Here is a 14,420-nt window from a genome sequence, read left to right on the forward strand (position 1 = left end):
GAGGCCAGAGGTGCATCTGCTTTGTCACTACAAATTCTGTGCCCTGCGCAGGACTGGTACACAATGAGCCCCAGTGGATGTTTGCTGAATGGCTGGAGAGGCCTCACTGGCCTCTGCAACTACCTAGAAACCACCATAATGTACAAGAATCTGTTTACCTGGGACCTGCCAGTGAGATGGGGGCCTGGGGCCCATGGTGGGCACTGATGGAGTGAATGGCCCCCATAGGTGAGGTCCAGGTAGGCAGTGGTAGCTGATTGTGAAGGGCCAGCATGTGGTGCACCCTGCATTGGTGGGATTTCTAGGGTACATGGGACCAAGCTCCTCTGGACATCCCCATGGGTATGCAAGACCCCTGGGACAGTAGTTCTCACTAGGGTAAGAAAACTGTTTCATGCTGATGCCAATAGTGAAAAATAAGCTTACATCTTTAGCTCAGGAGATTGAGTGATTATTGTTAATTGCTTTTTCTGAATGCAGTGTTGGCATTTGTGCTTTTGATCTGACAATTATGAAGAAGGCTTTTATGAGTGACCTGAATCCAAGGTGATTGCTTGGTGTTTTTCCTTGCCCAGTTGGCTTGGGCTCAGGGACTAGCTCTAGCATCTAATGGCCACGAACCCAGGTTGCAGGGAAGAGTTCTGGGCTCCTCTCTGAATCTGACCAGTCACTGGTCCTGTCCCCTGCTCTCCTCCCCATTTTCTCCAGCCCCACCACCTCTGCATTGTTCACTGAGATCCTCCATCTCTGGCAAGATTTCTGCCCCCAGTCCGGCTTCCGTAGGCCATTCTGTAGCAGAGTGTCCCCACCCAAATCTTACCTTGAATTGTAATCCCCATAATCCCCACGTGTCAAGGACGGGACCAGCTGGAGGTGATTGGATCATGGGGGCAGTTTCCCCCATGCTGTTCTTGTGATAGTGAGGTCTCATGAGATCTGATGGTTTTATAAGCATCTGACATTTCCCCTGCTTGCACTCACTCCATCCCGCTGCCCTGTGAAGAAGGTGCCTGTTTCTCCTTTGCCTTCTGCCACGATTGTAAGTTTCCTGAGGCTTTTCCAGCAATGGGGAACTGTGAGTCAATTAAACCTGTTTCCTTTATAAATGACCCAGTCTCGTGTATTTCTTCATAGCAGTGTGAGAATGGACTAACAAGTTTTCTTCTTTTTAAAGCACAAGTCTATTGCTCTGATTACCTAATGCTGTGTAACAAACCACCCCAAAACTTAGTGGCTCAAGACCGTAAGAATATTTACATTGCTCACGAATTTGTAGTTTGAGTAGGACCTGGTAGGGAAGTTGTGGCTTTGTTCCATGCAGCATTGAAGGCGACTTGAAGTCTGCCGGCAGGAGTCACCTGAAGGCTCACTCACTCACAGGTCTGCTGGTTGCTGTTGGCCGGGGCCCCAGTTGGTTGCTGCATGCGTGTCTTCCTCCTGTAGGCTTTCTTGGGCTTCCTCACAGCATGGTAGCTGGGTTGCAGGGCTGGCTTCCAGAGTGTGTGAGTGTGAACGCGCTCCAGGCAGAAGCTGTGCTGTTCTTTCTAAGCTAGCCTTGGGATTCCCACAGGGCCATTTCTGCTGTAGTCACAGGCCTGCCCATATTCACCCCATAATGGAATGTCAGAGTTGGATTGTAAGAAGAGCACATGGGGTGGGGATATTTTATGAGCTCACTATGGAAATTATGAACTGCCACACCTGTTCACACCATCCTTCTGCTGAAGATCCTTTCTGAAGCTCCCACTGCCTTTGGGCTAGAATCCGCGCTTCTCCATGTGGCTGACATGGCCTGTGCCGTCTGGCCCCTGCCCCTGCCTTCGTGCTTCTGTCTGCCCCTCCCTCCCTCCACAACTGGCCCCAGAGATGGGTTTGGCTTAAATCAACCTGACAGCCACATGGAGCTTCCATGAACAGTGTTTGCCGCTCACTCCTCCCCACACACTGTGTCTGGCTCCACTTGCCCTGAGATGAACCTCAGGCTGAGGGACCTCCAAGTGTTTCCCCCATAACAACCTAGTCTGTTGCCTCCTGTGTCTTCTCACGAGTGTTTTCTCTCCCTGCCTCTGTGCCTTTGCGCACATTGTTGCCTCTGTCTAGAATTCCCCTTCACCCCCACCCACAGCCTTCCCCAGCCCCGCAGCTGCCCTGCCTCCTCCTCGCAGCCATCCAGACTGCCCGGCCACCTGCACCCCTGCCTTTGGGATCTGCCGCTTTGCTGCTGTCAGACCTTTACATAAACCAGCACAGCAGAGTGGATGAGGCATCGACTCTGGCTCAAATCTGTGCTCCTATTCCAGCTCCACCACTTCCCAGCTCTGTGACCTTGGAATAATAACTAACTCATTGGATCGTGATGAGGATTAAATGAGAGAACCTAAATAAAGTGCCAAATTCTCGTCTGCTGCCAAATAGAGGCCCAGTAAGAGTTTGAGTTTCCTCTCCTTCTTTCTAGCATCTCCTGGTAAATGCTCGGTAATGAATTTTCTCACCCTCATTTGGTTGAAAAAGGAGAAATGCATCTCCCTGCTTAATCATGTGGGACTAAACTACCAGAAGATTACAAGAATATTGCTGAGCCATGAGCAGAGAGAAAATAAAAAAGCTCAATAATGATTTGCCTGCTTATTTTTAATAAAACCTGCCAGTGGAGCTGAATCTTTGTCCTCAGGAAAAGCTCCACTTTGCTGCAGTGGCGTCCGAGAACTGCGGTAGAAGCACGGCGGTGTGACCTTGAGAACAGAGCTGGCGGGAGGACAGCTCCCACAGAAGCTCTGGCAGCTGTTGCGAGGCGGGGGGACACAGGAGGAGCTCCTGGCTCTTCCACCTGCCCGCCTGCAGGGCTGCTGGGATGCCCTGTGCTACTGCTCCTCTCAGGCTGAGTGGGAGTACCCGGTCAGGCGGCTAGGGATGGGTACTGCCCACCCTTTATGGTTGGGGGACTGAGAAAGTAGCCAGGTAGATGCAGTGTGCAAGCTCTCCATTTGCAGGTTCCAGCACCTTCCACCCTGGGCAGTTGTTGAGGGCAGATGTGGGCTGAGGGAAGGGGTCTTTGCCCTTTAGAGGGGAGAGGAGCTTAGCGCAGGGCAACCCCTTACCCACTCAGCTCCTTTATGTGATACCATGGGCAGAGGCTGGGCAGAAATGGACAAGAGGAGCTCCTTTTACTAAGCTCTGCCTCAGGTCTGCGGACGCTTCCCCAGAGACAAAGCATGGAGGTCAAGGGTCTTGGATACCACTGCAGGGATAGAACACATTACCCTGGCTGGTGTGATGAGAACATGGGTCGTCTTAGCGGGCTCTGAGGTGGGGAAGAAGGCTTCAGCTCCGAGAAATGAGAAAAACAAGCTTAGAGGAATAGCGTAAAGTCATTGCCTTTTGCATCAAAGCAAGAATGAGTCCCTCATCCGTTTCAAGCCTGAGTTGGGGTGCTGGGCCCCAGATATTAAAATTCTCACTTTCCGAGCCCTCCTTGTGCCCGACAGAGCACCTCCAGGGCGCCTCAGTGACCAGTTTCTGACCTTTCAGATTGGATCAAGCCCCTCCCAAGTAGAGAAAGGCCCCCAGTTCCAGACTTGGCCTGGGACGGGCTGTTCCCTGGAGCGCCACAGCAATGGCAATAATGGCCTGGCAGAATCCTGAACCCAGCATGACCTATCAAGGAGTACCCGGATAAGAACTGAGCACCTGATCAGGCAGCCACATCCCAGCCCCACTCAGCTCTGACCCTGGGGCAGGCGCTGCCACCTTATTGCCCGTTGTGTGAAGTGCGCATGACATTAGTGCCACCCAGAGTTGAGGGCTGGGAGGTGTGGTGCCGGGTGTTGCTGCAAGCTTCCATGGGCAGGTGCCACGTCTCCTCTGTTTACTGTTCTCATGTCAATTCTGTGCCTGACTCAGCTCCTACTGTGTGCCTGGAACATGCTCTGTAAATGCTGGGGTCATGTGTTGCGTATTATGGTCCTATTTTCTGTGCATTCCCCCATAGAAAATATTGGCACTGGCCAGGACCCCACACCTAAAAGCTCCTCCTGCACAGTCCCAGTAAAAAACTTTCGGGGGATGTTTTCCTGCCACCTAGACCTGTGAGCCGGTACTAATTCACTGCCAGTGGCTGGTGTCTGAAGGAGGGGCACCTTGGCATTGGACGGTGTTGCAGGGATTTCCAAGTTCTCAGCTACTCCATGAACTTCCTGTGCCCTTAGTGGCTTTTTGGAGATTCTGCTTTCTCTCCTCTCTGTGCTTGGAGGCCCCAGGGAGGAACCTACTGGGAGAAGAGGCTCAGTATCTTCCTGTCCATCTCCCCACCCTGATCCCTGATGCACGCCCCTTTCCCTAAGGTGCAAGATGCAGAGCATCACTGCCTAGGGAAGTGACCAGCGCACCCCGGGATGCCTCTTTTTCTGAGGAGGCAGTAACTTTCCACGGCCTCTCAAAAAGGCGGATGCCTTGTTCTCCCCAATTGCATCTGCCTCTTGCTAGCTCAGGGTTGCCACACTTTTCCCTCTGTGGTCCTCAGCCAGGTGCCTGTGGCTTCATGGCCTCAGAGCTGATCCTCCAGGTGTGGGAGGCCCCCTACTTCTCACCTTCATGTGAAATTTAAGGGGAGATTGAAAGCAGTCAGAATGCTCTTTATAGCCTCATTTCTATCAGAAGTGTAAAAGGCTGCTTCCAGGTATAATTAGAAGAGATCCTGGGCACATTTCTGCTCACCCCAGAAATGTTCTTTTAAAAATGGGGCTGTTCTGACACCAGCTGGTACCCTACAATTCACTTCTGGCACTGACCACCCAGGGTTGGCATGGTGGTCAGTATTCTCCAACAAGGGCAGACTCCTGACCTGGCAGAATCCTGAACCCAGCATGACCTATCAAGGAAGACCTGGATAGGAACTGAGCACCTGGTCAGGCAGCCACATCCCAGCCCCGCTCAGCTCCGACCTGGGCCAGGAGCTGCCACCTAATTGCCCATTGTGTGAAATGGGGATGACTTGAGTGCCGCCCAGAGTTGAGGGCTGGGGTGGTGGTGATACATATATTTTTTCCATCTGATACTCTGGAAACTGCCTTACCTAGCTCAGTTACCTGCTGCCTCCTTCCACTTTAAAACATTTCCCATGTGCCTTGTACTTTTTACCTGATTTAGTTCTTACTACAGCCCCCTGAAGTCTTCATTGTTAATGTATCCATTTTTAAATGAGGAACTGAGGTCCTGGGATGGGGATCACCTCAAGGTGACACAGCTGAAAAGTACCCCAGTAGGATTTCAATCCAGCTAACCAAATTTGGGTTAAAGATGGGGTCTTCCGAGTTCACCCCAAACACAGTGAGTCAGATGCTCCTTCTGAGTAGATGATCATCTTTCCCCTAGCACATGCTGGCGGCTGGGAGCTAACTGCACTTGTCTGTTACGTGGTGCACCGTTGAGGCTTCAAAGCTGGTAAAGGGCCTTTGCCAAGGGGTCCTGTTGGCTTGTCCTGCTCCCTCCAGGGAGTGACCAGCCGCCCCACCAGGCACAGCTTGCGAATGTCCTGCCAGCCTGGGAAATGGGAGGGCGAGGGCGCTTTTGCTTTGCCTGCCAGCGTTACCTGTCCTCCTGCAGCCCAGTGCAGAGAGGGCTCTGAGCCAGCAGAGCTGGACAGATTCCTCACTGAACCTCCGAGGGCCATGGCGCAGACATGATGGTATAGTACAGAGAAGCACCGTGCAGGGCCTGTCCTAATGAATGTCCCTTGACTGCCCTCTTCTCCCACTCTAGATGGTTAGAAATGCAGCAGCTGACATTTCTGTCACTGCCAGGCCCCAGGGGAGCTGCCCAGGGTGAGGTCAAAAGCCAAATTCTACAGTCTGGGAAATTAGCATTTGTAGGATTCCCAAGAGACATCCTGGTTTCTCTCAGCCTTGCCAGTGGTTCTCAGTTGGGGTGTCACTGCCCCTACAGGGCATTTGCAGATGTGTGAGTGAGTCCACAGTTGTCACAGTGACTGGGGATCGATCCTCCTGGCATTTGCCCAGCGGGGTTCCAGGTATACTAACCATCCTGCAATGAGCGGGACGGTCAGGTACACAAAGAATAGTCCTGTCCATGAGAGACACTGGGAAATGACATTTGCCTCCCCGCCCTTGGTTCCTTAGAAAACCACTGTCCCCACCAATCTTCAGGCTGAATTAACAGGACTTAAAGGGCAGGTTTCCATCCCAGTGTATGACCAACAACCAAGTGTACGTGGGCAAGTACGAGAGGAGCCTCCTGTTTCGCGTCACTTACCCTGATTCTTCATAGATGGTTCTTGCATCAGCTGGGTTCTCCTGGGTCAAGGAAGACCTGGATTTGGGTAGTGGAAATTCATGGGGCAGTGGGACACCTCCTCCTTGGCAGCAGCCTGGTGCCTGGCAGGAATAGCTCTCAGCCCACCTGGGATAGAGACTCGGTGGCCACACCACGGGGTCCTTGGCAGGGACCTATCTCCCACTTCTGTATTTCTGCAACTCGGCCTTTCCTCTGTGCTTTTTGGTTTTATCTGTTTTCTTCAAATGCAGTGTGTTTAGAAGAGCCTAGCTCAGATGCCGTGACTGAAAACCTCTCTCCTTGTTGTTTTGCAGTCGGGAAGACGTCTCTGATTACGAGGTTCATGTACGACAGCTTCGACAACACGTACCAGGTGAGGTCCTGGGTGCTCACCCTCCATATCACCTGGCAGCAGCCGGCCTCTCTTTGAAACTTGCTGAGCTGGGGTGGGAGTGGAATGGCCCTGGGTTCCCAGGGTGTCATTTCGCTATGGAGGAGCTTCCCACCTCTATACTGGCCCCATCTCTATACTATACTTCCCACCTCTATACTGTAAGGAGCTTGAGCCCTTCTGAAAATCCACACCTTGGTAAAGGAAACATTTTCCAGAGGAAAATTCTAAAAATAGAGTCTGTGTTCTCTTGTTCCTCACAGGCAGATCCAAACCATGATAGTGTTTGGTTATTCAGGGGAGTCATCATGTGGAGGAGGAACAAGATGAAAATTGAGAGAGGTGAAAATGAGAGTGTTAGGCGAGCTTGCATCTCATGCATGGTTGTAATGGTTGTGTTTGCTGGGACCTCCTCTTTCGCTCCCTGCCCCCTACACGCACACACGCACACACACATACATGCATGCGCACGCACACACGCACACACACATACATGCATGTGCACGCACACACGCACGCACACACGTGCACACACGCACGCACACACATGCGCACACATGCACGCACGCCCACACACGCACACACGTGCGCGCGCATACACACATGGTTGCTGAGGCACTTCCTTCCTTGGAGAGGCTGGTGTGATGAGCTTGCCCTGCCCTACATAGGCAGGAGGCTGGATGTAGTGACCTCTGCAGCTCCTGGCCCTGGAGGGGTAGTCTGGGATCAACCAGAGGCCCAGAGGTGGTTCCAGGTGCCCTGAAGGCCAAGCTCTTGGGGGGGGTTAATACCATGTCACTTTCCTGTCACCCTGGTGAGTAGGGAGGTTTGTGCAAGTAAAGTGAATTTTCCATGCAACTATAGCTTTTTGCAAAAGGCACCAAACGTAATCATTTCAACTCTTTCAAGGAAAAAAGGTGCTGTTTTCTTCCTTAGATAGAGACAAATGATAATGCATTTTTCTACACCAGTGGATTCTGTGAGATACTAATTCCAAGAGGTGTTGGTAGGTGTGGGGCGGGTGGGTTCAGAGCTTGTACAGATTTAGGGAACACTGGGCGAACAAAAGTAAATCTGCTGTGCTGCAGGGCTTCTCAGAGCCTGACTCTGTCAGTGGATGGTTTTGATTTATTGAAAGAGAGATATAGTGTGTAGGATCTCCCAGATGTATTTGATCATGGAATCCCTTGGTCATTGAGTTCTCAAAGGACAAATATTTATAGAACACACCAGGGACTGCTCTTCTAAGATGTCCCTCCGCCTTTCTGGATTTACAGAGTATGTGGAGCACAGCTCACTGCAGATTGCAGCTCTGTGTCTACTTTTTAGTCTGTCTGTCTCCCTCTGGACCAATTATCCTCCTTGCCTTAAATACAGCCCCTCTGTCCACCTCTCTCTAATCTTTACTCTTTCTCTGCTGTGGTCTCAATTTTTACTTTACCTCTGCTTCTGCTCTGCTGTGGTCTGAAATACTGGCTAGCCCATGGACTTGGTGGAACTGACCATAGGAATTGACAGAGGCTCTGGGAGAGGGGCCCTGGCTGATGTGCACAGCCTCAGGCGTGGACTGTGGGATGTTCACCTTGGTCACACTTTGTCTTTGTTGTATCCTCTCTGGGCCAGGGCTTTGTAGCACCAAGCCTGTCCTCCTAATGAGGGGAGTTCTACTGGATCGGTTTGAATTCAAGATGACAGCTGCAGCAGACTTAGTTCTGAAGTCTGACTTGGTATTCCTTTATTTTTGTGCGTGCATGTGTGTATGTGAATGATCTCATATATTATTTGGATTTTTTACTATTAAGTTACTTATGCCTCTTGTTAGTGTCCCCTTGAAAACAGTGAGACGGTTGGTTGGTTGGTGTTCTTGGCAGTGGTGGGTGACAAAGGCCTCCTCCCAGGCCTGTGCAGTGGGTCCCGTCAGTGTGGATCAAAGCCTCAACTACTCCCCATGTCATTCAAGGTCCTCAAAATCATGCCCTACCTCCACGTTCAGTGTCGTCTCCCATTGCCTACTGCTTGTCCCTCATCCTGTGGTCTAGCCGACTTCCCTGCTCCTGCTGCTCTTGGAGTGACACTGTTATGCTTCCGCATCTTGGCTCATGTCATTGTCTCTGCCGGAATGCCTTTTCCTCTCTTCTCTGCTGCGAGAATTCTCTGGATGCATCAAGGCCCGGAGCACATGTTTGGTCTGAGTGGTGAGGCCCTTTCATCCTCTGTCCCCTCCATGACCGTCTCTCCTATAGCATCATCCTCAGGGCTGGTTTAGCCTCTCAGCTGTGCAGTAGCTCCTGTGTGCTTCTGGCTCTGGGCTGGGTTCTGCGCTTGGCTGAGGCCAGGACCCTCGGACCCACCACTGCATTCATGAGTCTAGCACAGGCCTGACCATACTTGGAGTCACCAGTGCCTGCTGGCACAAAAAAAAAAAGCATGGAGAGTTGGCCTCGGGTTTTAGACCCATCAGATCAAGAGGCCCCAAGGACCCAATGTGGTGACAAGACGGAGAGAAACCTCAGAGAGGACTGCCCTCCCCATCCCAGGCTTTCTCTTTTTTTTTTTTTTTTCAGTATTGCAGCAGGTGGAATTCCTTTCCCAGTGCCCTTAAAAATGATAATTAGGCTGGGAGACCAGGGCTCCAATTCTGTGCATACAGAGGCTCATTTCAATGAAATCTGTGGAGATGGAGAGGGGGAAATGTTATTTTGTTTGTTTTTCCTAATGTGGTGGCAGAGGCATTTGAGAAGTAGACAAGATCCCAGGGTCTTTGGGGGCTCAGCAGACCTCACCCCAAGTTGTGCCCCTGCACAGCAATCACTCCTCACCACCCCTTCAGATACCCTTCCAGCTGTACAACCTGGCAGAGCTGCCTTGCCTTGATTGACTGAGGTGCCCAGACAGTTCCTAGAATGGTATCTATCCCTCCTTCCCTCTTTCCCTCCCATGCTTTCTGTCTCTGGCCCCACTACTCCCCTCTCGTCCACTCATTCTGACAAAAGATGTTTGTCAAGTGCCTACTCTATGTTTGGAGAGGCAGAAGAAAGTGGCCTGGCCACAGAATCTGGCCCTGCCTTCAGCCAGGGCATGGAGGGCTGGGAGGGGGGTGTCTAACCCTATCCTCAGTGACAGCTGCTGAGTTCTCCCTCGGTCTAAAGCTGAGCATGCAGGAGACCCTGAGGGGCTGGCATGAGGACCTGGGTGTGTGGCGCTGGGTTCTACAGACCTCTCAAGACTTTTCGTCTACCTGATAGGCCCCGTGAGATGCCCCAGGGGAGCAGGTCTTCCACCTCCTCTTGCCTCACACTTACCTCCTTACCCCCAAACACACACACACACACACACACGCATGCACACACATGTTCTCATAACACATGTACTCTCTGGCCTCTCAACACCCTGCCCATCACCCCCATCTAAATCCACTCACTTGAAGAAGTAAAAAAACAAGAGTCAGAGCCGGGTGAAATTCATGTCTGCAGTGGTTCTCATATAAAACCCCAACTAAGTAAGTACTTTCCAAATTTATGATAGGAAAAAACCTTCCAGTATGTGCACTGTGATGAGACTTGGCTGTCTTTGGGGCCAGCCCCGCTTCCTCTTCTGCAGGCCAAATGAAACACACCTGCAGGCCTGGTCTGTGAGCCACCTGTGTGAAACCTGCACTCACGCCGCCGTGGAAGGATTCAGTCTCTGCAGGCGGCTGCTAGGGATGGAGGGGGAGGACTTGGTAGCAGCACTCTTCTGGGGTCTCTCATGGGCCCCCATCACTCCTAGCCAGGAGTGAAGCCTGTTAGCATTGCCTTTTGGGAGATACAAGGGCTGGCTCGGGCATTAGCATGCTTAAAGCCTCAGCAGTGATTGTGAAGCACTTAGAGCCCACTGGCACGTCCCTGGGCCTCACACTATGGCACAAATTAGGAAACCACTGACCTAATGGGCTGTCCCTGGGAGCAGGTCCCTGGCCTGCCAGAGCTCACTCAGCTGCTCTCAGGACACACTGACAGTGTGGAGGAGCATTTCTGGAGGCCTATGAAGCTTTACCTGCGCTGGGTCCCTTCCTGGGTCCCACAGAACCGTTGGGAACAGAGTGGCTGCCTCCTCGCCCTCCCAGGCCAAGGGGTTGCCTGAGATGTTCTGGCCTCACAGGTGATCCTCACTGCATTCCTGCCGCTCTGCCCTGAGGCTTTCTTCTCTCTCCTCCTGGGGCTGCCTTAACAAATTGCGCAGAGGGACCTTAAACAACAGACGTTTATTTTCTTACCATTCTGGAGGCTGAAGTCCAAAATCAAGGCACAGAGGGCCTTGTTCTCTGAAGGCGCTGGGAGAGAATCCTTTTCTCCCAGTGCCTCTGGGCCTTCCTCGGCAAGTGGCTGCATCACTCCACTCTCCGCCTCTGTCTTCAGCAGGCCTCCTGTCTCTTTCTGTCCTCGCCTTATCTTATGAGGACACCCGTCATTGGATTTAAGGACCCACCCTAAATTCTGGATGATTTTTCATCTCAAGATCCTTAACTAATCGCATCTTCAAAACTGCAATTTTCAAATAAGCTCATATTCTGAAGTTCCAAGTGGACATGAATTTGGGGATGGATACCCTTCAACTCACTCCAAAATCCTAGCACCTCCCAGTCTGATCCCAGTGGGGTCTGGACCTTCTGGCCTGTTCCTCAGCTTGGGCGCCTCACCGCATCCCCCAGCATAGCCCCTGCAGGCTCCCAGCCCCTCGGGCCCTTCACGTGCCTTCTGCCCACCATCTTGACCTGGTGAGGCCATTTCCCCCAGGATCCTATCTTGGCAGCATGTCTTTTTATTCTCACAAAGTGTCTCCAGATTATTTCTTTGTGTAACATTTGTAAGTTGATTTAATGAAATAAATATGAGTGTTTCCTGGGGCCTGGCCATTGTGTCTGCAGGCCACTTATCTGGCTGCTTAGCCCGTAAACCAGCACCTGCCCCTCCCCAGTGATCTTGCCCTTCTAAGAGGAGCCGAGGCACATCCACACGCAGCACATCCCAACTGCTTAGGGAGGGGGCAAACAGGAGAGGTCACGGTGCATGGAAGGCTATGCTTTATTCAACATGGTATTTGGTGCTCTGCCATCTCTTTCCAGGTCAGCGCATTCTCAGGTGGCCCTGCGTGTTGCCAGCCTTGAGCAGCATGACCTTAACAAACAGAGACTCAGGCCTAAAAAGCCCCCGCACTGCCTTTGCTGGTGTGAGTGAGGTAGGGCCCAGTGAGGAAAACAGACCTGAGCGGGGGTCAAGCCAGAGGTTCCCTGTGGACAGACACTCACACACTCACAGACACTGGACCCTGACACCCACGCCCAACCCAGGAATAGAAAACGGGCGTGAAAAGAGACACCTGTAAGACTTTGGGCAAGATTCTGAGGTTGCTAAGCACTTTCTTCTTGGTGTAATTTTCCATCATCTAGACTTTAAGACCTATATAAGCTATGGTTTAAATACAAATTTACAGCCGAGGGTGGGGGTTCATATCTGTAATCCCAGCACTTTGGGAGGCCAAGGCCAGAGGATTGCTTGAGGCCAAGAATTCCAGACCAGCCTGGTCAACATAATGAGGCCCCGTTTTTGTAATTTTTTAAAAAATTAGTTGTATATAGTGGCATGAGCCTGTGGTCCCAGCTACTCAGGAGGCTGAGATGGGAGGATTGCTTGAGCCTGTGAGGTCAAGGCTGCAGTGAGCCATGATCATGCCACCGCACTCCAGCCTGGGTGACAGAGCAAGACCCTGTTTCAATCAGTCAATCAATTCATAAATATATACATACATATTTGCCACATTTCTGCCTCTAAAGTAGGCCACTGGTCTAGATGATACAGGGGTTAAATTCCATCTGATTAATTTCCAGGTTAAAACAATGCAGTACTAAGAGGCTGGAAAGCTTGGTGTGTTGGGGTGGAGGGAGGGCAGTAGTGGGACCTGTGAGTGGGCTGTTGGCAGGGCTGCATTTTGACTTTCATGAGCCTCAGGCATTTCGCTTCATGGGCCCTAACATGGGCTGAATTGTGTCTCCTCAAAGTTCCTGTGTCGAAGTCCTGGCCCCAAGTATCGCGGAATGGGACTGTAAATCAAGATAGGGTCTCTACAGAAGGAAAATGAGATTATTAGGGTGGCCCTAGTTCAATATGACTGGTGTCCTTAGAAGAAGAGGAAATGAGGACATTGACATTCACAGAGAAAGACAGCGTGAGGACACAGGACGGGACAGCCATCTGTAAGCCAGGGAGGGCCTCGGAAGAAGCCAACTGTGTCTACACCTCAGTCTCGGATTCCAGCCTCCAGAGCTGTGAGGAAATGACTCTGTCGTTGAAGCTGTCCAGTCTGCGGTACTTTGTTATGGCAGACCTAGGAAACGAATACAGGTTTCTTCCTTTAAAAAAGGTTAAGAATTATATTTTTACAGCTACATTGGTATAGAGATGAATGTAACTCAGACTGGATTCATTATAATTATAGTCATTTCTTCTTCTGATTTTAAGATAAATTAAAATGGAAACATTCTCCTTGGCCCTTACATGTCTTGTGGGCACTGGGCTCTGTGCCCCTCATGCCTGATGGGTGAGTTGGCCCCAGTGACTGGGACTGTGGAAGGCCCAAGAGTGAGTTGGGATCCCTGGGTAGGAAGGGTGCGCCACGGAGGGCTCCTGACCCAGACACTGACGGGATCAAAGATACAGAGTTTGTGGCAGGCAGGGCTGGAGGGACTGGGCCGGGACCAGGGGTGGCAGCTGAGGCGGGACACACAAAGACTCAGATACAGCTGTGTGTGGAAGGGCAGGGAGGGAGGGCAGGGGCGAGGGAGGAACCATGCAGCGCTGTGTGGGAGGTAAGCGAGGGGCCTAGGAGAGACAGCACAGGAAGTGGAAGGGGCCAGCGAACAGTGTGTCTGTGGGTTACATACAGAAGAGGAAGAGGCCTGAATGTGCCCCAGGTTTCTGTCTGGACATGCTGGAAGAATATTGATGCCATTGACACAAAGAAAAAGGAAGAGTCCAGTGGGAAGTAATGATCAAACAGCCAAAATGCTTGAAAATGGGTGTTCTCTGAGGCCAGCCTGTGGGAGACTGGGCAAATCTAGATTCCTAAAGCCCTAAAACTGGGTGTGTTTTTCTCTAACGGAATGTAGCACGGAGGCAGAGTGCCAGAAGAAGGGGCCTTTTACCCACAGAATCTAAAATGCCTTGTGTCCCCAGCACCCGGGGGAGATGGGGACAGGATCTTCTGCCCTGGTAGAGGTGGTCAGAGTGAGGGCACACGCCGAGGAGAAGGATTCAGCATGTCCCCTATGCCTCAGTCCCTTTTTTTTTCTTTTCCCTTTGAAAAGAGGCCTGGGTTTAAGCCCCATGTTCAAGTCCCACTTCACTGGGAGACCTGGGCCAAGCTTTTCAGTTTCTTAGTATTACTTTTTTTTTTTTTAACCTGGAAATTATTCAGATGGAATTTAGGCCCTCTATCACCTAAACCAGTGGCCTTCAACTTTGGAAGTAGGAATGTAATTAATTTGTATTTAAACTATGGCTCACAGAGGTATTAAAGTCGAGGTGGTAGAAAATTATGGGCCAAAACCACTGTTGATACAAATGTGCATTACTCTACAGAAAGAATGATGGCAACCCTGCAACAAACCAAGATGATAATGATAAAGTGAAACAAATGATAACTTTCCGCAGTGTCCTGACCATCCCTGCATGTGCACTTGTGCTGTGCTTTGCTGCTCTGCCAA

The 14,420-nt window shown here is 51.3% G+C and overlaps 1 protein-coding gene across 1 annotated transcript in view; it reads left to right on the forward strand.

The window, feature by feature from the left end:
* Window positions 1-14,420, forward strand: part of RAB6B (RAB6B, member RAS oncogene family) — a 68,320-nt gene that overhangs the window by 24,319 nt on the left and 29,581 nt on the right. Inside the window, exon 2 of the mRNA XM_003895094.4 lies at window positions 6,603-6,661. Within this exon, the coding sequence (XP_003895143.1) occupies window positions 6,603-6,661 (59 nt within the window). The remainder of the gene's footprint in view (window positions 1-6,602; window positions 6,662-14,420) is intronic.

Source organism: Papio anubis, chromosome 2, assembly GCF_008728515.1.
Source record: "Papio anubis isolate 15944 chromosome 2, Panubis1.0, whole genome shotgun sequence".
In the NCBI taxonomy this organism is placed as follows: domain Eukaryota; kingdom Metazoa; phylum Chordata; class Mammalia; order Primates; family Cercopithecidae; genus Papio; species Papio anubis.